This window comes from Aythya marila, assembly GCF_965140915.1.
Source record: "Aythya marila genome assembly, chromosome: 20".
In the NCBI taxonomy this organism is placed as follows: Eukaryota; Metazoa; Chordata; class Aves; order Anseriformes; family Anatidae; genus Aythya; species Aythya marila.
The window spans coordinates 7,042,899-7,064,787 of record NC_139061.1 but is presented as its reverse complement, the minus strand read 5'-3'; the positions used below and the strand labels follow the sequence as shown (position 1 = coordinate 7,064,787).

Sequence of the window (21,889 nt, the reverse complement as noted above, 5' to 3'; positions counted from 1 at the left end):
GCTTTGATCCCCGGGGTGCTTTGATCCCTGGGATGCTCCGCTCTGCAGGGTGCACCCATCCTTGGGGTGCCCTGGTCCTTGGGGTGCTCCGTTCCCTGCTGGATGAGGCTTTCAGAGACTGAGTGGGGCTGCTGGCGCTGGCCCCGCACCGGGATTGATCCTAGGGGTGCCAGAGCGCAGCGTTTGGCTCGCCACCGAGCTTGGCGCGTTACGTTTGCCTCTTTCCCTGCCAGGTACCCATTAAGCAGGAGCCGTTTCGCGCGGCGCCGCTTTGCCGTGCTGCTGGCAGCAGAGGAGGTTGCATGCTCCCCGCGTCTCCCCCGGTCCCCCCCCCATCCCTACCCACCTCCAGGTCCCGGTACCAACGCGGTGTCACCCACAGGTCCGCTCGCTGGCCCGCACCGACGAGGCACGGGGGCTGCTGTGGCTGCTGGAGGAGGAGGCGCTGCAGCCGGGCGGCAGCGAGGACACCTTGCTGGAGCGGCTCTTCGCCTACTACGGTCCCCAGGAGGGGGGCAAGAAAGGTCTGGGGGGGCGACCGGCACCGCGTGGCTGCGCCGGCTGAGCCGGCTGCGGTGCCCGTGCCCAGCGGTGCCGTGTCTCCCCGCAGGGCACGACCCGCTGCTCCCCAGCGACAAGCCCCGGCACTTCTTCCTGGGCCACAGCTCGGGGACCAACTGGGTGGAGTACGATGCCACGGGCTGGCTCAACCACGTCAAGCACAACCCGGCCACCCAAAACGCCTCCGTCCTGCTGCAGGAGTCGCAGAAGTGAGTGGGGTCCCCCGGGCTTGGGGCGGGAGCTTGGGAGAGGGGTGATTTTGGGGGTGACGTCCCCTCCGTGCCCCGCAGGAAGGTCATCAGCAGCCTGTTCGCGGGCCGGGGCGGGTCGGCGCTGGTGCTGTCGGGCTCGGTGGCGGGGCTGGAGGGGGGCTCGCAGCTGGCCCTGCGCCGCGCCACCAGCATGCGCAAGACCTTCACCACCGGCGTGGCCGCCGTCAAAAAGAAGTCGCTGTGCATCCAGATCAAGCTGCAAGTGGTGAGTGGGGGGCCCTCAGGATGATTGAGGAGGGTCCCAGCACCCTCGATGGCACGGGTGTGTGTCCCCGGGTCCTGTTGGGGCACTGCCCCGTGTCACCTCTCCCCCGTCCCCGCAGGATGCCCTCATCGACAGCATCAAGAAGTCCAAGCTGCACTTCGTGCACTGCTTCCTGCCCAAGGCGGCGGGGGGCGGCGGGGACCCCCGGGGGCTGCCGTGCCGGCGGGTGAGCGGCAGCGAGCTGGAGCTGCCGGCCGAGCACTGCGAGGCCGCGGGGCTGATGCAGCTCGACGTGCCCCTGCTGCGCGCCCAGCTCCGCGGCTCCCGCCTGCTGGACGCCCTCCGCATGTACCGTCAAGGTGAGCCCCCCACCCCCCGTCCAAAATTTAGGGTCCTATCCTGCCACCCACGGGCATCCCGGCTGCGGAGAGAGCGAGAACGTGGCAGGAGGGGAGCAAATCCCCCGTCTGCAGCGCGGGGCCCCGCGGGGAACCCCTTTGGCACGCGTCCTCGCGCAGAGCCCGGTTGCTGCCAGCTTTTCCCGTCCCGGGGGGGCTGGCCCCGCTCCCCCCCGCGGGGCTGTTGTCACATCGGGGCTCGGTGCCGGGGACAGGCATGGCCTTACTTGGGTGTCTGCGCCGGTGCTGCCCGGCTGCTGGCAGCGATCCCGCTGGCAGCCGGCCCCGGTCCCGACGGGGAGGGGGGCTCCGGGTCGCGCTCAGCCAAGTGCTGGGGGATGCAGCCTCGGGGCCAGACCCCTCCTGCAGCATTTGGAAATCGATTCTGGGCGCACACCTCCCCGCAGCGATGAACATGACCCCCCCCAAGCTGCAGAGGGGTCAGCCTCTTCATCAGCACCCCCCTCGTTAATTAAGATGGGGAGGCTCGGCAATTAACTGCGGCTCAGGCCGGACCCGTAGCGGGGCCCGCCTGCTTGCACGGGTGACACACGTGTCCCTGCTCTCCCCTGGGGCAGGAATCTGGCTGCTTTCACCCCACATCTTGGCTGAATTTATTAAACAACAAGGCCAAGGAAAACCTCCAGCAGCCGTCCTGGGTGGCCCCGTTGGATCTCCCAAAAGACAGGGGAGGGGGCAGCGTGTGTGCAGGGGCATGGGGCTGTCCCCGGGCATCCCCCGGGCATCCTGGCTGCCCCACGGCCCCCCTATCCTCTGCTCCCCCCCCAGGCTACCCCGACCACATGGTGTTTGCCGAGTTCAGGCGGCGTTTCGACGTCCTGGCCCCGCACCTGACCAAGAAGCACGGGCGCAACTACATCGTGGTGGATGAGAAGCGGGTACGCGTGCCCGGCTCCCCTTGGGGTCCTGGGATCCTGCACCTTGGGGTCCCGCACCCTGTCCCTGACCCCTGTCCCTCCCCACAGGCAGTGGAGGAGCTCCTGGAGTCGCTGGACCTGGAGAAGAGCAGCTACCACATGGGCTTGAGCCGGGTAGGACCCCGCCGGGGCCGTCCCTGCCCTCTGCAGGCTTCGGGGTCTGGCTGAGGGCAGGGTGGGCGCAGCGGCACAAGGGCAGCAGTGTGCGCTCCCACCCACGCCATTCCTCACGCCTTGGGAATAAAAACCCCGAATGAAAACCCCACACAGGACAGGGCCAGGGGGCTGGGGAAGGGCGAGGACGTGGTGGGGACAAGGGGACACAAGTGGCACATCCCCACCGGCCAGCACAGCGGGATGGTGGCACCGCATCTCCCCCCTTTTATTTTTTTTCCCCCCTCCTGCAGGTGTTTTTCCGGGCGGGCTCGCTGGCCAGGCTGGAGGAGCAGCGGGACGCGCAGACGAGCAGGAACATCACCCTGTTCCAGGCGGCGTGCAGGGGCTTCCTGGCAAGGCAGCTCTTCAAGAAGAGGAAGGTTCGTGGCGCCTCTCCCCTCCCCGCTCCGCTGCACAATTTCGCCTAAAATGGGCAGCGCAGCTTTTCTGCCGCCGCCTGGCCCAGCGCCTCCTCCTCCCGCCTCTCTCTCCCCCTCCCCGGGAGCCGTGGGGAGCCGTGGGGAGCCGTGGGGCCAGCCCCGGGGCCGTCGGCTCCGTCCTGCCCCGCCGGGCTGCCGGGATGAAGCGGCCGTGCCAGCTCCTGCTTTTTATTATTAAGGAGCGCGTAAAATAGGCACCGCGGCGGCGCCTCGCCCGCGGCGAGGTTAGCTCGTGCGGGTGCCGGAGGTAATCGGACAGCAGATAAGCCAGGAGCAATTAGCCCACATGCTAATGAAGGGGAGTGCGCCGGGGTGGCGGTGGGGGTGCTGAGCACCCGTGCGTCCTGCTGGGCCGGCGGCGCCCCGCGGCAGCCGTGCCGACGCCGTGTGCCCCGCGCAGATCCAGGATTTGGCCATCCGCTGCGTGCAGAAGAACATCAAGAAGAACAAGGGGGTGAAGGACTGGCCCTGGTGGAAGCTCTTCACCACCGTGCGGCCCCTCATCGAGGTGCAGCTCACCGAGGACCAGATCCGGGGCAAAGACGTGGGTACCGCTGCGCCGGGGGGGGGCGGGGATGGGGCAGGATGGGGCCGGGTGCGCGTTGGAGACGGGCAGGGACCCTCAGCGGGGTGGGCTGCAGGATCCCACAGAGGGTGGGCTGCAGGGTCACGGCTGCCCCGTGCCCCCCAGCACGAATTGCTCCCTAATTTGCCAAGCAGCATGTCGTTAGCATCCCGAGAGCACGGTTACAAGGCGTGGAGAATGGAAACGAAACCGGGCACCGTGCGCGGGGGGCTCTGCACGGTGCAGGCAACCAGACACCGTGCCCCCCCGCCTGGCACCGAGCCGCTGCCGGCTCAGCTTTCACCTCGGGCGCCCGGGGTGGGGGCTCTGAGGTCCCCTCCTGTCCCCCCCAGCCTGCCTGCTGGCACCAGGGGACAAGGGAGAGAGCGATGCGCTCGCAGCTGGCAGGCAGCACGGAGCCCTGTGCTGGTTGGGCATCCCCCCAGGATCCCCTCCCTCTCCGCCTGGGCTGGGTGCCCTAAACCCTTTGGGTGCTGGGGGAGGAGGAGAGCGGCTTTGTTTGCTCCCACCCCTTTTCCCGGGGGATGGGGGGAGTGCAGGGACCCCCCTCTCTGCCGGAGGCCAACTTTGCGTGGCCTCCGGGTGTTTCGGCACCATTTATGGGGTTGGAGTTGGCCGCCGGAGCCAGCGCAGGCTGGGGAAAGTCCCTGCCCAGCCCTTGGCAGGGGAGAGCCCCCGCACCGCCAGCGCCTCCCAGCCCCGGGGAGCCCCCACCCGGCCCTCCCCGCGCGGGGGGGGAGGGTGCTGGGGGTGCAGAGCATCGTGCCTGCCAGCCCCTTCTCTCGGCGCCTGCCCCCTCCCTCACCGCCCGCCGCTGTGTTGCAGGAAGAGATCCAGCAGCTCAAGAGCAAGCTCGAGAAGGTGGAGAAGGAGCGCAACGAGCTGCGGCTCAACAGCGACCGCCTGGAGAGCAGGGTAGGTCCCAGCCGGCCCCGGGTGGGCGCAGCGGGTCCCCAAACCCCGGTGCCTGCCCCCCGCCACCACCACCACCACGTCCCCGCTGCCCCCAGATCACGGAGCTGACGTCGGAGCTGACGGACGAGCGCAACACGGGCGAGTCGGCCTCCCAGCTGCTGGACGCCGAGACGGCCGAGAGGCTCCGGGCCGAGAAGGAGATGAAGGACCTGCAGGTAACCCACCGTGCCTCTGCCCGGCCCCCGCGGCACCTCCCCGAGTCCCCGCGGGGCTCACCGGGGCCGTGTCCCCTGGCAGGCCAAGTACGATGCCCTGAAGAAGCAGATGGAGTCCATGGAGATGGAGGTGATGGAAGCTCGGCTCATCCGGGCAGCCGAGCTCAACGGCGAGCTGGACGACGATGATTCAGGTACCGTGGCACAGCAGGCACCCAAAACTTTGGGTGCACCCCGGGGTGCCCCCTTGGAGTGTCGCCCACCACAGTCCCCTGGTGCCCCCTGCACAGGAGGCGAGTGGCGGCTGAAATACGAGCGGGCGGTGCGGGAGATCGACTTCACCAAGAAGCGGCTGCAGCAGGAGCTGGAGGACAAGCTGGAGGTGGAGCAGCAGGGCAAGAGGCAGCTGGAGAGGAGGGTGAGTGGAGCTCTGCCCCGAGACCCCACCCCCCTCCCCAATTTTTTTACCCCCTCCTACCCACCCCACGGCCCTGAGCACCCTGCCTGCCCCTGCACGCAGCTGGCGGACCTGCAGGCGGACAGCGAGGAGGGCCAGCGGGCGCTGCAGCAGCTGAAAAAGAAGTGCCAGCGCCTGGCGTCCGAGCTGCAGGACACCAAGCTGCACCTGGAGGGCCAGCAGGGACGCAACCACGACCTGGAGAAGAAGCAGCGGAGGTGGGGTGGCGCGGGGACGGGGACGGGGTGGTGGCACCCCCCGCCGGGAGGCTCCGGGAGCCTCTCTCGCAGCGTGGTTTTACCATTTTAGCTGGGATTTGGGCACTTCACCAGCTCCCGCTTGGGCGAGGCGCTTTGCACGGGGAAGATGAGGCTCCCATTTCCCTGGAATGTGGTGTGGGGGGTGCTCGGGGCTGGGGAGCTCCTTCCCCATGTGGGGGACCCCGCTGTCCCCCCCAGGGGTCCGGGGCTGAGCGAACCCCCAAGTGGGGCTGTGCCCTGCGGCTCTGCTCGGCGCCCGCTCTCTTCCCGTCTCCTCTCCCAGCCCCAAAGTTTGCTAACGTTATTAAGCAGCAGGGACGCTTTCATCTCATTATGGTAATGATCACACACACAAATACAGCGAGAGAATCCAATCTAATTAATTTCAATTTCCGCGGATTGGAGCCTGTGTTAATGCAGCTGTTTATTACCCAGCGCGAAGAAAAATGGGGATTAGCTGCCGGGGTGTGTAACACAGGTCACAAACCCGAGTGCAGGGTTATTTTCCAAGCCCCAGAGGCAGCGATTTCAGAGCAAACCCCTCTGATCCTCTCTTGGGGGCGTTGGGAGGGGCTGAGCGCTGCCCCGCCGGGGGCTCACGTCCCTGTGGCTACCCGAGGATGAAACCAGGGAGCCGAGGCACTGCAAGAGCCCCTCTGTAGGAGACCCCTGTGCGTTGTAGCCCCTCTGCGTCCTGCTTCAAGCAGCCGTCCCCACGTAGCCAAGCCCCCACCAGCAGCCATGGTCCCACCGGCACGCGACAGCCCCATGGGGAGGCTGCTCGGGTGTGCACCGCAAGCACTGCGCTCCCGAGGAGCTGTTGGGTGAAGGTGCTGGGAGGATTTGCTCCGAGCATCTCCCCGCTGGAGACGAAAGGGCTCGTAAGCAGCACGGCCAGCAGCGATGCCAGGTGGAGCAGGGCTGGTGGGGGCACGGGGCTCTGAGCTCGCCGCGCTCTCGCCGCGCAGATTCGACGGCGAGCTCTCGCAGGCGCACGAGGAGGCGCAGCGGGAGAGGCTGCAGCGGGAGAAGCTGAGCCGCGAGAAGGACGTGCTGGTGGCCGAGGTCTTCGGCCTCAAGCAGCTGCTGGAGGTGAGAGGCGCCCGGCACCTCGCCGCTCGCCACGCCGGGCACCCCCACCACCACCCCCGGCTCACCGCCGCTCCCCGTCCCCGCAGGATAAGGACTCGGACATCGCCGGGCTGACGCAGCGGGCGGAGGCGCTGGAGGCCGAGCTGCAGGACATCTCCTGCCAGGAGTCGAAGGACGAGGCGTCCCTCGCCAAGGTGAAGAAGCAGCTGCGGGACCTGGAAGCCAAGGTGAAGGACCAGGAGGAGGAACTGGACGAGCAGGCTGGCACCATCCAGATGCTGGAGCAGGTACGGCGGGGAGGGGCGAGGGCTCGGCCGCCCCGCGTGCGCGTGGGTTTCTGGGCGGGGTGGTTTCGTGCAGGGCTGTCATTACCTGGGCCGGGCTTGCCCGGGGAGCAGAGGCGACCGCCCTCACCCCAGCGTCAGGCCAGGCCAGGCTACGGCTGCGGACGCAGCTCCCGGCCCGTGGCGCCGCCACCATGGCACGGCAGGTCACCACGGGGCGGGCGGCGCGGTCGGCCGAGGAGCAGGGGGTTTACTGGGTGAGCAGGGCAGCGGCGTGGGGGCGTCCCCGTGTCCCCTTGGCTCTTACCGCCCCCCCGTCTCTCCCCTTTTTTCCAGGCCAAGCTGCGGCTCGAGATGGAGATGGAGCGGCTGCGGCAGACCCACGCCAAGGAGGTGGAGAGCCGCGACGAGGAGGTGGAGGAGATTCGGCAGTCGTGCCAGAAGAAGGTAGGGCTTGGCCACGGCCCCGCTGCCCAAAGGGGAGGCCGGGATGCATCCTGTGCCCCAGCTGGGTGCCAGGGAGGTACTGGGGACACCATCACACAACGCCCGGCTCCCACGCGCCCGCTGCCCGGCTCCAGCAGGCTTGGCAGGTCCGACCGGTCCCGCTCGCACGCTGGGCACCTCGCCGCTCATTGCGCAAACGGGTGCTCGCCGTGTCCGGCCCGAGGGGTCACCCCCTGTCCCCGAGGCATGTGGCACACATCTGGGGGGTTGTCCCCATCCCTGTCCCCCCTGACCGGGCTCCCCGGGCTCTCCGCAGCTGAAGCAGATGGAGGTGCAGCTGGAGGAGGAGTACGAGGACAAGCAGAAGGTGCTGAGAGAGAAGCGGGAGCTGGAGAGCAAATTATCGGCCGTCAGCGACCAGGTAGGGCGCGGGGACACCCAGGTGCCGTGGGGGGGTCACCACAGCACGGTGCCTGGCACGGCTTTCCCTCTGCAGGCCAACCAGAGGGACTTCGAGACGGAGAAGCGCCTGCGCCGCGACCTGAAGAGGACGAAGGCGCTGCTGGCCGACGCGCAGATCATGCTGGACCACCTGAAAAACAATGCGCCCAGCAAGAGGGAGATCGCCCAGCTCAAGAACCAGGTGGGTCCGGGCTGGCCGCCCCCACAGCGTGTCCCCCGAGGGGCTGGGGGTGTCCCCATGCCCCCAGGCCGGGTGCTGAGCCGTGTCCCCGCAGCTCGAGGAGTCCGAGTTCACCTGCGCGGCCGCCGTCAAGGCCCGCAAGTCCATGGAGGTGGAGATTGAAGACCTCCACCTTCAGATCGATGACCTCTCCAAAGCCAAGGCAGCTGTAAGTGATTTTGGGGTGCGCCGTGCCTCGGGGGGAGACCCCTTCCCCCTGCCAGCAGGGTGAGCCTACACCCTCTGGGTTTTTTTTTGGGGAGTCTCTGCTGCGTGCCAGGGTGGGTGCCCCCTCCCCGGGGGCTCAGCCAGGTGCAGGGGGGCAGGAGGCACAGCGGGAGGTGCTGTTTTCCCCCCCAGCTGGAAGAGCAGCTGAGCAGGCTGCAGCGGGAGAAGAACGAGGTGCAGAGTCGCCTGGAGGAGGACCAGGAGGACATGAACGAGCTGATGAAGAAGCACAAGGCGGCAGTGGCCCAGGTGAGGAGGAACCCCTATGCCCCATAACGCCCGTCCCCTGCCGGCCCCGCTAACAGCCTGGCTCGTCCCGCAGGCGTCCCGGGACCTGGCGCAGATGAATGACCTCCAGGCACAGCTGGAGGAGGTCAACAAGGAGAAGCAGGAGCTGCAGGAGAAGGTGAGGAGCAAAGCTGGAGGCGGGGGGACCCAGAAACCCGCTGCTTGCCCCGTGGGACCCCCCAGCATCGCGGGGACTATCCCAGGGGGTCCCCAGAGCTCTCCGTGGGGATGGCAGGGGGGGAAGGCACAGGGAGAGCTGGCGCTGAGGCTTCCTGCCCGCAGCTACAAGCGCTGCAGAGCCAGCTGGAGTTCCTCGAGCAGTCCATGGTGGACAAGTCGCTGGTGAGCCGGCAGGAGGCCAAGATCCGCGAGCTGGAGACCAGGCTGGAGTTCGAGCGGACGCAAGTCAAGCGCCTGGAGGTAGGCGCAGGCACCCCCCTAACAGGCTCAGGCTGGGTCCGACACCCCCCCAGTCCCCACGGAACCACCACGGCGAGCTGACCAAGGCACGAAGCAGCCCAGGGGTCCCCTGGGGACATCCCCGGTGTCCCCGGACCCCCCACGCCGCCGCGGTGCCACCGGCCCCACGGGGGAAGCTCCCGCGGGCGCTGATAACCGTAATCCGCCACCCGGCCCGGCAAAGTGCTGCTATTTCCCTGCATCGACTAAGTGAAATTATAGACTCTCCCGGCCCTGCTAAACGCAGCCTGCTTTATATTCTGCCTCTGCAGCTCTCTGCCGAGGGAGCTGAGCAGCTTAGCTCTCCTCTTAATATTTTCCTAGCTGTTATTTCCCTTCCCGCTCTCTCTGCCGGGGCCATAAATATGCAGCGGCTGGCTCAGCGGCTGCTGGAGAATGGAAGCTATTTTTTCCCTACATTACATGCTGTAATTACTTCACACAAAGTTAAATCTATTTTTCCAATTCACCAAAGCCCTTGCAATTGTTCTACCCCTTCCCTGGCCTGGGGGGGGGTGTGTGTGTGTGGGGGGGGGTTCTCCCCGGTGATGCCGCTCTTCCTCCCGCCTCCTTCCCTCATGTAAATTCATGGGGACTGGGATCTGGACGAGCCCTCGGGGAGGGTGGCACAGCACCCGTAACCGCAGCAGGTTGGGGGGGGGATTGCTGCGATTTGGGAGTGCCTGGGGGGGGACCAGGGCATCGGGGTGCAAGGGAGGATGCTGCGGCTGCCCCCAAAGCCACACGGATGCCCCCACAGAGCCTGGCCACGAGGCTCAAGGAGAACATGGAGAAGCTGACGGAGGAGAGGGACCAGCGGGCGGCCGCTGAGAACCGGGAGAAGGAGCAGAACAAGCGGCTGCAGCGGCAGCTCCGCGACGTCAAGGAGGAGATGGGCGAGCTGGCCAAGAAGGAGGCGGAGGCCAGCCGCAAGAAGCACGAGCTGGTGAGGGCATCGCTCCGGAGCACCCCCCAAAAAAGGGGCTGCGAGGGCAGTGGGGTCCCTGTGCCCCACGCCCCCGATGCTCACCCCGCACCGTCCCCGCAGGAGATGGACCTGGAGAGCCTGGAAGCCGCCAACCAGAGCCTGCAGTCGGACCTGAAGCTGGCCTTCAAGCGCATCGGGGACCTGCAGGCTGCCATCGAGGACGAGATGGAGAGCGACAGCAACGAGGACCTCATCAACAGGTGAGCGCGCCCCGCGCCTGGCTCCCGCATGGGGCACCTCACCCGGGCTCACCGCTTCTCCTCGCCACTTCGGAAACGCCACGGGGGTTTGGGGGGGGGCCCTGGGCTGTGCCCAGCCTTGGCAGGGCGCTGTCCATCCATCTGTCCGTCCATCCATCCATCTGTGCATCGCTGCACGCGTGCATCTGGCCACCCGTGCATCCATCCATCCATCCATCCATCCATCCATCCATGCATCCACCCACCCACCCACCCACCCACGCATCCCCCCACGCAGCCCCGTACCCGGCCATCCCCCCCCTTCCACCCGCAGCCCCCCTGCAGCCTGCGGAGGTGCCTGAAGCACGGCCGTGGGTGTTACAGACCCCCCCCAGCCACAAATTTCTGGGGACAGCCCCAGGACCCCCAGGTCGCTAGAGGTTCAGGGCGCTGGGATCCAGCCCAGCCCAGCCCTGCAGAAGGGGTCAGAGCAGCCAAATCCCCCCCCCATCCCACCCCTCTTTTGATTTACTCCCTTTTCATCCCCCCTCCACTTGGTTTCTCTTTTTTTTTTATCATTATTTTAAATTCCATTTGAGTTCATTCTCTTATGTTTCTCCCTCCCCACCCCCTCCCAGTTTGCAGGACATGGTGGCAAAGTATCAGAAAAGAAAGAGTAAACTGTGAGGACCTCCTCTTTCCTTCTCCACCCCCCCAACCCCATCCCCATCCCCTAACCCCAGCTCACCCCCCCCGGGGCCGGGGGCCCCCGCATGCCACTGGCCCAGCTCCGCATGCAGCTAACAGCACCCGCGGCCTCACCGCCTGCCCCTAACCGCCTCCGCGGGGCCGGGGCCGGATCCTGCCACGCCACCGGGCACCGGGAGGGCACAAAGCAGCTCCGGGACCCGCCGGAGCCCCGCTGTCACCCGCAATTAATGTCCCGCGCCGCCCGGGCTGCCTCGTGCGCTCCCCCGCGACGCGGGTCCCGGTTAACTAATGGCACTCTCCTCTGGACATAAATTGCGTTTGACGGGGAGTTTAATTCCACCGATTTAAAACCTCGGCTGCCCCCTGAGTTTGTTTACGGGGCTTGTGTTTTTATTATTTTTTTCCTTTTTTATTTTTTTCCCTCTTTTTTTATTATTTTTCCTTCTTTTTTTTTATTTTTTTCCTTCTTTTTTATTTTTTTTTGCCTTCTTTTTTTTTTTTTGCCTTCTTTTTTTTTTTTTTCCCCTTCCTTATTTATTTATTTATTTATTTATTTTTAAAAGCCGAGCGTTGCCTGGATATATTGCAGGGGAGGGAGCGGCGTGTGACGAAGTGCAGCTCGTTGCTTTGAATGTAACGAGGAGGATTCATACGCAGGGTCTATAACAGCCTGTGTCCCCCCCCCCTCCCCGTGCCGGTCCCCGGGCAGGGACTGAGCCCAAGGCCGTGTGGATAAAGCACCCGTTTAGGATGAAATTATCCATCCCCGTGCCGGCCGGCAGCAGGGAGCCCGGCGGGGTCGGGGGGGGACACGAGGCTTCGATTTCCTCACGGGTGCTGCGATAACCCTAATGAAAGCAGTGAGCAGTTGGGTATTAGCGGAGATTTATGCAGGGATGCTTTTAACGCGGAGCAATGGATTTTTGCAACGCGCGCGGCACCTTCTTTCCAAAGGCAATCAATATGGTTATGAACGGCCATTATAAATTAGATGTTTTAAGCCAGATAGGGCTTTTTTTATGCCTGGGTGTAAATCAGGGGTTCTCCGTCACGGCGGGGCCGTAAATCTGCCCGCCGCGCTCGTGCGCCCGCCTTGCCGGAGTCATTTCAGCTCTGCCTGCTAAACTCCTGTTTACCCAGAGACATCAACGTGGCTCTTCCCCGCTGTAATTCTGCGCCTGACGGCGGCCTATAAAACGAACCCACTTATTTTCTCCCCGGCCCCGTGCTCTCGGCGAGCCCGAAATCCACCCCCCTGGGTTTCTGGAGCCGTGCCCCGCGTGGTTCCTCTCGCTCCCCCTGCGCCTCGTCGGTATTTTTCCAGCCACGTCGCCGTGCACAGCCAGGGCTCTCCTGCTGCTGCGGCGAGAAGCGCCGCGTGCCCGGGGCAGCCGGCACGCTTGTGCCGAGCCCCCTCCTGCCCAGCATCCTCGCGTCCTCCTGGGGGGGCTTTTTGGGGTTCTTGGGGGGGGTCGTGGCACGGCTGTGGCTCGGGGAGCCTGAAGCATGCGGGTTTGTGCCCCCGAGATGGAGCAGGATGGAGCAGGATGGGTGCCAGGAGGTGGCCACGCCGGGTGCGCGGTGGCACCTCCCTGGCACCCGGTGCCCCGCCGCTCACCGTGGGGCTTTCTCCCTCTGCCAGCGACGGCGACTCGGACGTGGACTCGGAGCTGGAGGACCGCGTGGATGGGGTCAAGTCGTGGCTGTCCAAGAACAAAGGCTCCTCCAAAGCGCTCTCGGATGACGGCAGCCTGAAGAGCAGCAGGTGGGTGCAGGTCGGGGTGTCAGCATGCAGGAGAGGACGGGGATGGCCAACGAGGGGCTGGGGTGAGGGATGGACATCACCCATGGGTGCTGCGGTGCTGCATGATGCTCGTGTGGTTTTCTGGGGAAAGACAAACGCTGGTGAGAGGTTCAGTCTCTGCTGGGGACACACGTGCCCAGGTGCTGGCACGTCCCCAGCTCCCCACACTCTTTTTGGGGACCTCCCTGGTCCCCCAGCATCCCAGCCGCAGCCCCCTCCCCTGCCTCCCTGCTCAGGTACCTGTGGTGAGCTCCTGCCCCTGCAACCCCTTCCCATCCTCCCCTTTTTCACAGCTCCTCCATCTCGCACCCGTCCCTGGCTCATCAGCCAGCCTCACGCCCCCAAGATGTCCCCGAGGGGGGACACGTGGCCCTGCTCACGTCCCCCTGCTGCGGCGGTCAGGGCCGATCCCCGGGGAGCGCGCTCGCCTGATGAGTGCAGATTGCTTTCATCCAAACCCAATTTCCTGGCAGGGCTTCGGGAGTCCCGGGGGGCTCCCCCCCCCCTCCTTCTGCCGAGCAGGGGGAAAGATCTGAGCCAGTTTTTCTTAATTGCTTTAATTTATTCAGCGGTGCAGATGTAAAACATTTTGTTATTGGAGATAATTCCACCTTTTTCTGAAGTCGGGAATCAAACGCGGCGGCTCCAGGTAGCTGACAATGAAATAAATTGAACGAAGCACTTTAAAGGGGAATCAAAGTGACGGGCTAGAACAATACCCTCATTTGCATGGCGTTTTCCATGAAGCTGTTTTCCGCTGACGCAAATTATTTAGCCTGCCTCGCCGCACGCTGCCTCCCCCCAACCCCCCCCCAAGCTCACCTCCTTTCTCTCTTGCCTCCCCGGCGCGCGCCCGGTGGCCCCCTGCCCAGATCGGCCCCCGCGGACGGCCCGGAGGCCGAGGAGCGGCCGGTGTCGGTGGCGAGCTGCCTGAGCTATAGGAAACGGCCCAGCCTCAAGGACTCCATAGGCGGCCGCGGGGACGAGCAGACCCTTTTCAGCGCCCTGAGCGAGCGGCCCGAGTCCCCCGAGCGCGCTGCCCGCAGGGCGGCCCGCGGCGCCGAGCACGAGGACCGGGCGGCCGTCATCGCCCGCGCCTTCGCCGACGCCAGCGGCCGGGCTCGGCAAGGGCTGGGCAAGCGGTGGTCCCTCTCGGCTAACACCGAGGGCGAGAAAGCCTCCGTCGCCTCCGCCCCGGTGAGCCGGGCCTCCTCGGCCTCCTGGCGCGGGCCGGAGGATGGGGACGAAGGGGATGAGGGCTGCTCGGTGCTGAGCTTCGCCCTCTCCAGCCCCGGCAGCCTGCGGAGCCGCCGCAGTGGGGTGGATGGACGCCCCGAGTCGCGGCTTTCCCTCGCACGCAGCCGCCTGGATGAGGCGGATGAGGTGTCCCGGGGGCAGCCCCCGTTGGGGCGCAGCTTCTCCGTGCCCCCCCGGCCCCGCAGCGCCGCCTCCGAGGACGGGCCCCCCGGGGACGCCCGGCCGGTGGGGCACCGCTCCTACCTCGACCCCGACCTGGAGGCCGCCATCCAGGAGGTGCTGAGCTACCGCTCGCCGCGGGCCGGGGGCTTTTCCAGCCCCGAGGCCGACTCGGGGGATGACGGCCGCAGCGTGCGCAGCGTGAAAAGCGCGGCCCCCCTGGGTGCTGCCGACCGAAACCCCGGCAGCCTCCGCCGCTCCGCATCCGCCCTCGAAGTGTCCCGGTCGTCCCGGCACGCCAGCCGGCACCGGAGCAGCTCTTCCTCGGAGTCCTCCTCCTCCTCGGAGGAAGAGGAGGAGAAGAAGAAGAAGAGCTCCAAGAAGCGCGCCAAGAAGTCCAAGAAGAAATCCAAGAAGAAGAAGAAGAAGGCGTCCTCCGAATCGGGCTCCTCCTCCGATTCCTCCTCCGATTCCTCCTCCGGCTCCTACCGGAGCACGTCCAGCGTCAAGAAGGGCCCGCGGGCGGCAGGGGGGGGAGGCGAGGAGCCGGCACGCCCCAGCCGGGGCAAAAAGGAGGAGAAGCAGCGCAAGAAGCAGGTGGACAGCCTGATGATGAAGTACCTGTACCGCCCCGAGAGCGACTGAGGCAGGAGGTGGGAGCGGTGTGTGCAGTGCAGCATGAACCTCCCCGTGTGCCACTAACCGCTCGCCCTAACCCTCGCCCGACCCCGGATGGTTCTGGGGACCCCCCCGAAGCAGCATCCCTGCTGGGACCCTCCTCGTGTTCAGCCGACGCACCGGGATGACGCCGGGGAGCCCTAAATCCCCTGCCGGCTCCCCGCCGGCACCGTGGGGAGTTCTCCAGGAAATTTGGGGTGGGCAGGTGGGGGCCGCAGCCCTCCCCGTGGTACCCGGGTACTAACACGCACCCGTTGCAGTGTGTGGATGTGGGGGGGGACGCGGGTGAGTGGCCGGGGTGGGTGGCTGTGCCTTGGGTTGTGTGGGGGTCCTCTGGGGCCATATCCTGCACCCTGTCCACCCTGGAGCATGGGGGGGTGCAAGCAGCCTCACCCTAGGGTGCTGCAGCACCGTGGTGGCACCCTGGGGTGCTGCACCCCAGAGGGAAGGGTGGGTGTGTGCGGTGCTGGGGGCTCACCAGCCAGCCCAGCAGCAGGTTTTGAGCGGGTTCAATCCTTTCCTACGGCTTGGACAGGAGAAGGGCTGGAGGAGGAGGACAGAAAGCCTTCAGAAAGTTGTTGGATCGCTGGCTGGGCTGTCACCCTGCTCAGGGCTGTCCCCAAGGGCTGGGGGCACAGCTCCAGAGTCAGCGGGTGCAGCCCAGCACCCGTGTGAGCCCCAAACCCGGTGTTTTCAGGACATGGGGTTGTGCACATGGGGTCCCAACAACTGGGCACGCAGAGCGAGCAGGCGATGGCAGTGCCCAAATCTCTCAGAAATAACAAAAAAAAGTGACCAAAGCAGCCCCGTTGCAGGGCTGCTTTGGTCTCTCGTCCCCCCCTAACCCCTTTTTTCTCCCCCCCAGTCCCACGGGCTGCCGGAGATCCTTCACCTACGACCGATGGGACGAGGACCTGGACGCCACGGAAGGTGCCGAGCGCTCGTCCCGCAGCCCCACCAGCGACGGCGAGATGGAGAGCCGGGCCGCTGAGACCCCTGCGTAGCCCCCGCCGCCCTTCCCCTCACGGCCCCGAAATACTGGGCCCCACGGGCTCCTCGGGGCCCCCCCGGGCAGCCGGTATTTCTGTTTTTTTTTTTTTTTTTTTTTGCACGGTGAGGGGGGAGGACACAGACAAGGGGGGTCCCGGCTCTCTCCGCGGGGGGAGCAGCCCGGCCGGCTCGCTGGCTGCAGCCCCCGTGCCCCCCTCCCCGTCTGTCCCCGGCGGCTCCGCGCCCCTCGGTCTCTTCCTCAGTGCCTGCTGTCTCCTTATTTTGTAACTTAAAATCCCCCCACCCAAAAAAAAACACCTCCAGCAGCCCCCCCCCCCGGGCACTCCCCGTGCTCCCCATCCCCGTTTAGTTGAGCCAAAGACGTCTCCGGCCGGGCCCCCGGGAGCAGCCGCCCCGCAGCCGGGAAGGGGACGTGGGGACGGGGTCCCGTGCGCCCCCCCCCCAGGCTGTGTGTGTCCCCCCACCCTCACCGGCCCCCCCACTCCACCTCTTTTGGTTTGCACTAGCCCAGCTGTGCGTCCTTTCTCATCCCCTTCCTTTCTGTATGAAAATAAACGTCATTTCTGGCTGGTGACGCCGCCTGCTGCCTGCTCTGTGTCCCGGGGGGGTCACCCCTTTTTTTTTTTTGGGGGGGTGAGGATGGGTTTGTGGGGTGCAGCGGGACACCTCCTGCCCGGGGTGCACGGACGGGATGAGCCCAGTGCCTTCCCCGAGCCCACCCCACCCACGGGTGCTGGGGAAGGGGAGGTGGGAGACGGCCCCCGCGGGGTGCCGGGTGCCGACTCGTTTATCAATCTTCATAAATATGCAGATGAGCGGCGGAGATGGGAGCCCTCCGCCTGCCGCTGTTAATTATTTAACGAGGAGGAGATGGCGATGTGCGCCGCTGGCCGCCTGCGCTGGGCTTCAGCACAGGCACCCACCGGGTGCTGCCCCCAAAAACCCCCCACCCCAGGATCTCCCTGCACCCTGGGGACCCCTGGGGACCCCTGGCACCCTTGGGACCCCCCCAGACCATCCCGTTCTGCCCCCCCCCCCCCAGCATCTCTTCGAAACAAATGGGCCGAGCTCGGCGCTCGCTGCTGTTACAGCCACGCTGCGCTAATGCGCTTTCATTAAGTGGGAGCGATCTAATGATAATAAAATGGCACATTTAACATTAAAACATTTAACTTGACTCCTAAGTGAGTGTGTCTCGCCGCGCTCTTCCAGCTCCGTCAGGCTGACAAAGCTCCCGGGGAACGGGCGCTTGGCAGAGCTGGGCTGGCACGCGTGGCGTGGGGGGTGTGGGGAGGCAGGGACCGGGATATAGGGACACTGGGGTGTAGGGGACCAGGATATAGGGACACTGAGAGGCAGGGATCCGGATATAGGGACACTGGGGTGTAGGAGACCAGGATATAAGGATGCCAGGATGCAGGGACCAGGATATAAGGACACTGGGATGCAGGGAATCAGGATATAGGGACACTGGGAGGCAAGGGTTCAGGATATAGGGACACTAGGAGGCAGAGGAGCAGGATATAGGGACATTGGGAGGCAGGGATCAGGATATAGGGACACTAGGAGGCAGGGAACAGCATATAGTGATGCTGGGGTGCAGGGTACCAGGATATAGGGTCACTGGGATGCAGAGGACCAGAAAGCTGGGGTGTGGGGCTGCTGGAACAGAGGGGTGCTGGGGTGCTGGGCAGTGGGGTATAGGGATGTGGGGATGCAGGGTATCGGGATTCCAGGCTGTGAGGATGCCAGGACGCAGGGAGCTGGAGGCGGTGGCATTTTGGGGTGCAGGGATACGCACAGCGGGGCGCAAGCACCTACAGCGCAGCCCGGAGCACACCGGGGAAGCGGCTGATGGCGAAGGGGGCCGTGCTGTGGGACGGCTCCTCGCCCAGGCTCAGCTCACACAGCAGCTTCCCCACCACCGGCGCCAGTTTGAACCCGTGGCCTGCGGGGAGGAGAAGTTGGGGGGGACGCGGCCGTGCCCAGGGTGCCACAGGGGGGGCGCCGGGTGCCCCTCGCCTACCCGAGAAGCCGGCCCCGATGACGATGTTGCTGTGCTTGGGGTGCCGGTCCAGGATGAAGTCTCCATCTGGGGTGTTCTGTGGGGTCACAGGGTGAGCAAGCGGGGCTGGGGGCTGCACCCCATGGGCACAGGGAGGACACCGGGGGTGTTTCTTGGCCCCGTGGCCAGGGACAGAGGGGGCAGCGAGGTCTCACCGTGTACATGCAGGTCTCCAGCACGGCCGGCTGCGGCTCCAGCCCGGGCAGGTAGCTGCTGATGAAGCTGCTCAGGAGGGCGACGTCGGGGTGGGGGGCACCCAGGGGGGCCCGGTCCCGATCCTCGGGGTCCACGGGGCTGCCGTGGTGGTAGCACACCTGGGGACAGCCGCTCAGTGGGGACAAACTGGGGGGGAAACGCGGTGCCCCCACCACGGTGCCCCGCTCACCTTGACCAGCCCGGGGTACTCGAGGGCAGGCAGCCCGTAGATGCCGTGGGGAGCCTCGGGCAGCCCCAGAGCCATGAAGCAGGGGGTGGCCGTGCCTGCGCTGTAGCTGCCGGGCTCCTTCTCCCTCCAGTAGCACACGTCGATGCGCAGGGGCTGGGGGGGGGACACCGGGTCAGCCGTGCCCACGGCCACGCCGCCCCGCGGTGCCACCAACCCTCACCTGCAGCGGCAGGCGGAGGCCCAGCGGTGCCAGCACGGCACTGGTCCAAGCTCCGGCCGTGATGATGAGCCGGGGGGCTCGGTACACCCCGCCGGTGGTGGTGACGGTGAGCACGGCACCGGGCTGGATGCTCAGCACCTTCTCCCCGTCGCGCAGCGTGCCCCCGTGCCGGCGAAACACGTCCTGGGTGCGGGCAGCGGGAGGTGGCTGCGGGGATGGAGATGGGGACACCCACCCTGTCCCCCGTCCTTGTCCCCATGGTGGCACCCACCTGCACTGCCCGCAGCGCCCGGTCTGCCCGGAGCACCCCGCCGCTGCCGTCCCACAGGGCCACGTCCCCGGCACGGGGCCGGAGGCCGGGGAAGCGCCGTGCCAGCGCCGCGGCGTCGAGGGTGTCACCGGGCCCCGCGCCGCGCCGGCAGCCCTCCAGCTCCGGGTCACCCGCTGGTCCCAGCACCACCAGCCCCGTCCGCCTGCGTCCCCACCACCACGGTGACATTGGGGACAACGGATGGCACCGTTAGCTGCTTATTTCCTTAACGGCTCCTCCTTTAGGGAGCCCCATAAATTAGCCAGAGCCGCGGGCTGCCTCCCCGCACAGCGCCGGACCCCTCGCCACCCCCAGCCCGGTTCCCCGGGGAGGGGACAGTGCCCGGCGTGGGGGCTCGGTCCTCGTCCCCGTCACCTGTAGAGGCTGGTGCCGGCCTCGGCCTCCAGCCTCTGCCAGAGGAGGAAGCTGTCGGGCATCATGCGGGCGTAGTGCGCCTGCGGGTAGGCGCTGCGGGTGATGCGGCTCTGCCCGTGCGAGCTGCCCCGAGAGTGGGGCAGGACGAACTGTGGGGCACGGGGACGTCGGGGTGACCACGGCTGCCGGGTGTCCCCGAGCCCCAACAGGTAGCGGGGCACACAGCCCACCCTGATGGACGCTGCTCTGAGAAAGAGTGGGGCTGGGGGGTGGCACTGGGGACACGGGGGGGCTGGAACTGGGGATATGGGGGTGCTGGTATTGGGGACATTGGGGGGTCTGGCACTGGGGATATGGGCGTCTTGGCACTGGGGACACTGGGGGCCTGTTGCTGGGAACACTGGGGGTCTGTTAGTGGGGACACAGGGGTCCTGGTACTGGGAATACGGGGGTCTTGGCACTGGGGACATGGGGATCATGGCACTGGGGATATGGGGCCCTGGTATGGGGAACACGGGGGTCTTGGCATTGGGGACACCAGGGTCCTGGCACTGGGGACACGGCGGTCCTGGTACTGGGGGTATGGGGATCTTGGCACTGGGGACACCGGGGTGCTGGCACTGGGGACACTGGGGTCGTGCCACCAGCACACCCGGGCTCTGTGCCATGCGCACGGCACGGGGTCGGGCTCTGTGCAGCCAGGTCCCCATCCCCATGCAGCAGAGCTGGGGACACAGCAGGGTTGGGGACGCAGCGGGGTTGGGGACACCAGTACCTGCTCCAGCAGGAGTGTGTCCCGGTGCCGCTGCGCCAGGTGGTAGGCGGCGAAGGAGCCCTGGATGCCAGCCCCGATGACGATGGCGTCATAGGACGCCTGCTGGGGCTGGCTCAGGGCAGCCATGTCCGTCCTCGTCCCCGTCCCCTGTCCCTGTCCCCGTTCCCCTCGCGCCGCCAGGAGCCGAGCCAAGGGGAGGGACGGGGCAGAGTCCGGCCGGGTGGAGCTGGCAGCAGAGCCTTGGCCACCCTCCAGCCTGCAGCGGGAGCACGTGGGGACACGCTGGGGCCGGATCCTGCCTCTCCCCATCCTCACAGCCCCCCCCGATTCCCCACCAACACCAGCACAGCCCCTGCTCCCCGTGCCACCCCTACACCACTGCCACCCCGCTGCCACCCGCTGGCACCGCAGGGACCCGTCACCCCCTGCCAGACCTGCACCCAAGGGCGCTGCGGGGTGCCCTGGAGGCAGCCAGGAGAGATCAGAGCAAGTGGGCAGCATGAACACGATGGAAAATTATTTTCCCTAAACTCCCCGCTCCCGCCCCACTGTTTTGTGCCTGCTCTCGGGACGAGGGGCTGGCCATAACCCGGCTGCGCACCGAGGGGCCATTTGTGTGCGGATTGCAGCCCGCGCCGTTTGTTTCAGGGGAAACATTTTTTTTTCCTCCGGAGCAATTTATTATATCCATAAACTACTGGGTTGCCATCTCTGTGTTTTTTTTTTCTCCCCCTCTGCCAGCAGATAGCCGTGATTTAGGGCCCGCCGGGCGGTGGGTGCGCGGCCAGGCACCCGCATCGCCCCGCTGCCCGCGGTGCGTTTTGCAAGCGTGCAGATTTGGGGTGCGATTTGGGATGTGGGAGCACACAGGGGGCACCACGGGGGGGTGGGATAATGCAGGCAGGGGCTGCGCTGAGCCCCCCCAGCTTGCGCTGCCTGCCTGCTAACTCGGGGAAGTAATTCACTCCGGCTCCCGTGGTATAACAGGCATTATTTGCCAGCTAGCTGTCATTATTAGGAGATGTTAAATGCTGTTATCCATTTTGCTGCCCGCCCGCTCACCCCTGGTGAGCACACGGCGGGCTCAGCACCGCGGCGGGCTCAGCACCAGGCGGGTGCCCGGGGGCTGTGCGCAGCGCGGGGCCCCATTACGGCGGCTCCGCCGCCCCCTCGCCTTTGATGCTGCGAATAAATTCACCAATTTCCCAGGGTTTCAGCTCGCTTTTCCGCCGGCACCCAGCCTTTGAACAGCCCGTACCTGCTTCTGCTTTTCGCTGGGAACATGAAGAATAATTAATTATCCATGAAATGTTAAATGGCAAAAATGAACTCCTCTCCCACTAACGGCGCGGTAATGGATCGCGCTGGAAAAGCCCGGGGAGGCCACCACGGCCGTGGGGACAGCCGGGGACACCCGCCAGGGCACGGCTGTCCCCTCCAGGTGGGGCCCACGGTGGGGCAGGATCAGCCCGTTGCTTTCCTTGCGTGGCTGAGCACAACCAGGGCTTATGGCTTCGGGGGATGCCGGCACCCCAAAGCAGCCGCATCTTCCTGTGCTTTTGGGGACCCCCCCTGCACCTCCAGCCCTGCATCCGTGGCAGCAGGATGTGGCTGGAGGGGGCAGAGCGTGCTTTTTCGTGCCCTGCCACCGTCCTCTTGACCTGGGTTTGACTTAACCACAGGCGATGCTCGCGGCAGCAAGAAGTCAGCTCCCTAAAGGAGCCGGCGCAGGTCAGGAGAGCGGTGCCAGGCCGCGGGGTAAGAATGAAATATTCCCTGCCGGGCTGCAGAAACTGCCTGGATCAGGGCTGGAGGGATTGGGAATGAGGAGATGCAACCAGGGCCTGGTGGGGCTCGGCACTGGTTTGCTGCATCCACTGCATGCACTGCACGCACTGCATGCAATGCACCCACTGTGCCCACTGCGCGCTGGAGTTTCCGAGGGCCACCATCACCCACGCAACGCTCCCTGCTGGGCTGTGCCACCCTCAGCACCCAGCCAGCCCCTACAAAAGCCCTAGAGAAATTCCCCAAGGAGCTCCAGGAGCTGAGGTGTGCGGGGCTCGGGCTGCTCTCGCCCTCCTTTGCC

The 21,889-nt window shown here is 66.0% G+C and overlaps 2 protein-coding genes across 15 annotated transcripts in view; one reads left to right on the top strand and one right to left on the bottom strand.

Annotated features, from left to right (window-relative positions):
* Positions 1–16,236, top strand: part of MYO18A (myosin XVIIIA) — a 33,057-nt gene extending 16,821 nt beyond the window's left edge. For 8 of the 13 annotated variants that reach the window (XM_082776427.1, XM_082776426.1, XM_082776432.1 and 5 more), the window contains 28 exons: positions 383–524; positions 611–770; positions 852–1,038; positions 1,157–1,397; positions 2,226–2,335; positions 2,423–2,488; positions 2,782–2,910; positions 3,371–3,514; positions 4,382–4,471; positions 4,567–4,686; positions 4,769–4,880; positions 4,977–5,104; positions 5,207–5,361; positions 6,372–6,495; positions 6,582–6,782; positions 7,116–7,226; positions 7,543–7,647; positions 7,723–7,869; positions 7,964–8,077; positions 8,269–8,385; positions 8,459–8,542; positions 8,707–8,844; positions 9,644–9,829; positions 9,932–10,071; positions 10,689–10,733; positions 12,404–12,526; positions 13,438–14,634; positions 15,525–15,662. In XM_082776427.1, the coding sequence (XP_082632553.1) occupies positions 383–524; positions 611–770; positions 852–1,038; positions 1,157–1,397; positions 2,226–2,335; positions 2,423–2,488; positions 2,782–2,910; positions 3,371–3,514; positions 4,382–4,471; positions 4,567–4,686; positions 4,769–4,880; positions 4,977–5,104; positions 5,207–5,361; positions 6,372–6,495; positions 6,582–6,782; positions 7,116–7,226; positions 7,543–7,647; positions 7,723–7,869; positions 7,964–8,077; positions 8,269–8,385; positions 8,459–8,542; positions 8,707–8,844; positions 9,644–9,829; positions 9,932–10,071; positions 10,689–10,733; positions 12,404–12,526; positions 13,438–14,626 (4,608 nt within the window). In that variant the 3' untranslated portion in view covers positions 14,627–14,634; positions 15,525–15,662. Of the gene's footprint in view, positions 1–382; positions 525–610; positions 771–851; positions 1,039–1,156; positions 1,398–2,225; positions 2,336–2,422; positions 2,489–2,781; positions 2,911–3,370; positions 3,515–4,381; positions 4,472–4,566; positions 4,687–4,768; positions 4,881–4,976; positions 5,105–5,206; positions 5,362–6,371; positions 6,496–6,581; positions 6,783–7,115; positions 7,227–7,542; positions 7,648–7,722; positions 7,870–7,963; positions 8,078–8,268; positions 8,386–8,458; positions 8,543–8,706; positions 8,845–9,643; positions 9,830–9,931; positions 10,072–10,688; positions 10,734–12,403; positions 12,527–13,437; positions 14,635–15,524 lie in introns of all 13 variants that reach the window. The other 5 variants (XM_082776424.1, XM_082776425.1, XM_082776429.1 and 2 more) reach the window with 3 other exon arrangements.
* A 537-nt stretch (positions 16,237–16,773) lies between these two features.
* On the bottom strand, positions 16,774–19,926 carry PIPOX (pipecolic acid and sarcosine oxidase; the record flags this gene model as incomplete). 2 transcript variants are annotated; one of them, XM_082776441.1, is made up of 8 exons in its annotated part: positions 16,801–17,618; positions 17,697–17,772; positions 17,891–18,049; positions 18,121–18,273; positions 18,341–18,523; positions 18,612–18,813; positions 19,026–19,174; positions 19,801–19,926. In XM_082776441.1, the coding sequence occupies 8 exons, from the start codon at positions 19,924–19,926 to the stop codon at positions 17,488–17,490; spliced, it is 1,179 nt and encodes a 392-aa protein (XP_082632567.1). In that variant the 3' UTR covers positions 16,801–17,487. The 2 variants fall into 2 exon arrangements, with proteins under 2 accessions (XP_082632566.1, XP_082632567.1); XM_082776440.1 differs by having other exon boundaries at positions 16,774–17,772.
* Between the last annotated feature and the right edge of the window lie 1,963 nt (positions 19,927–21,889).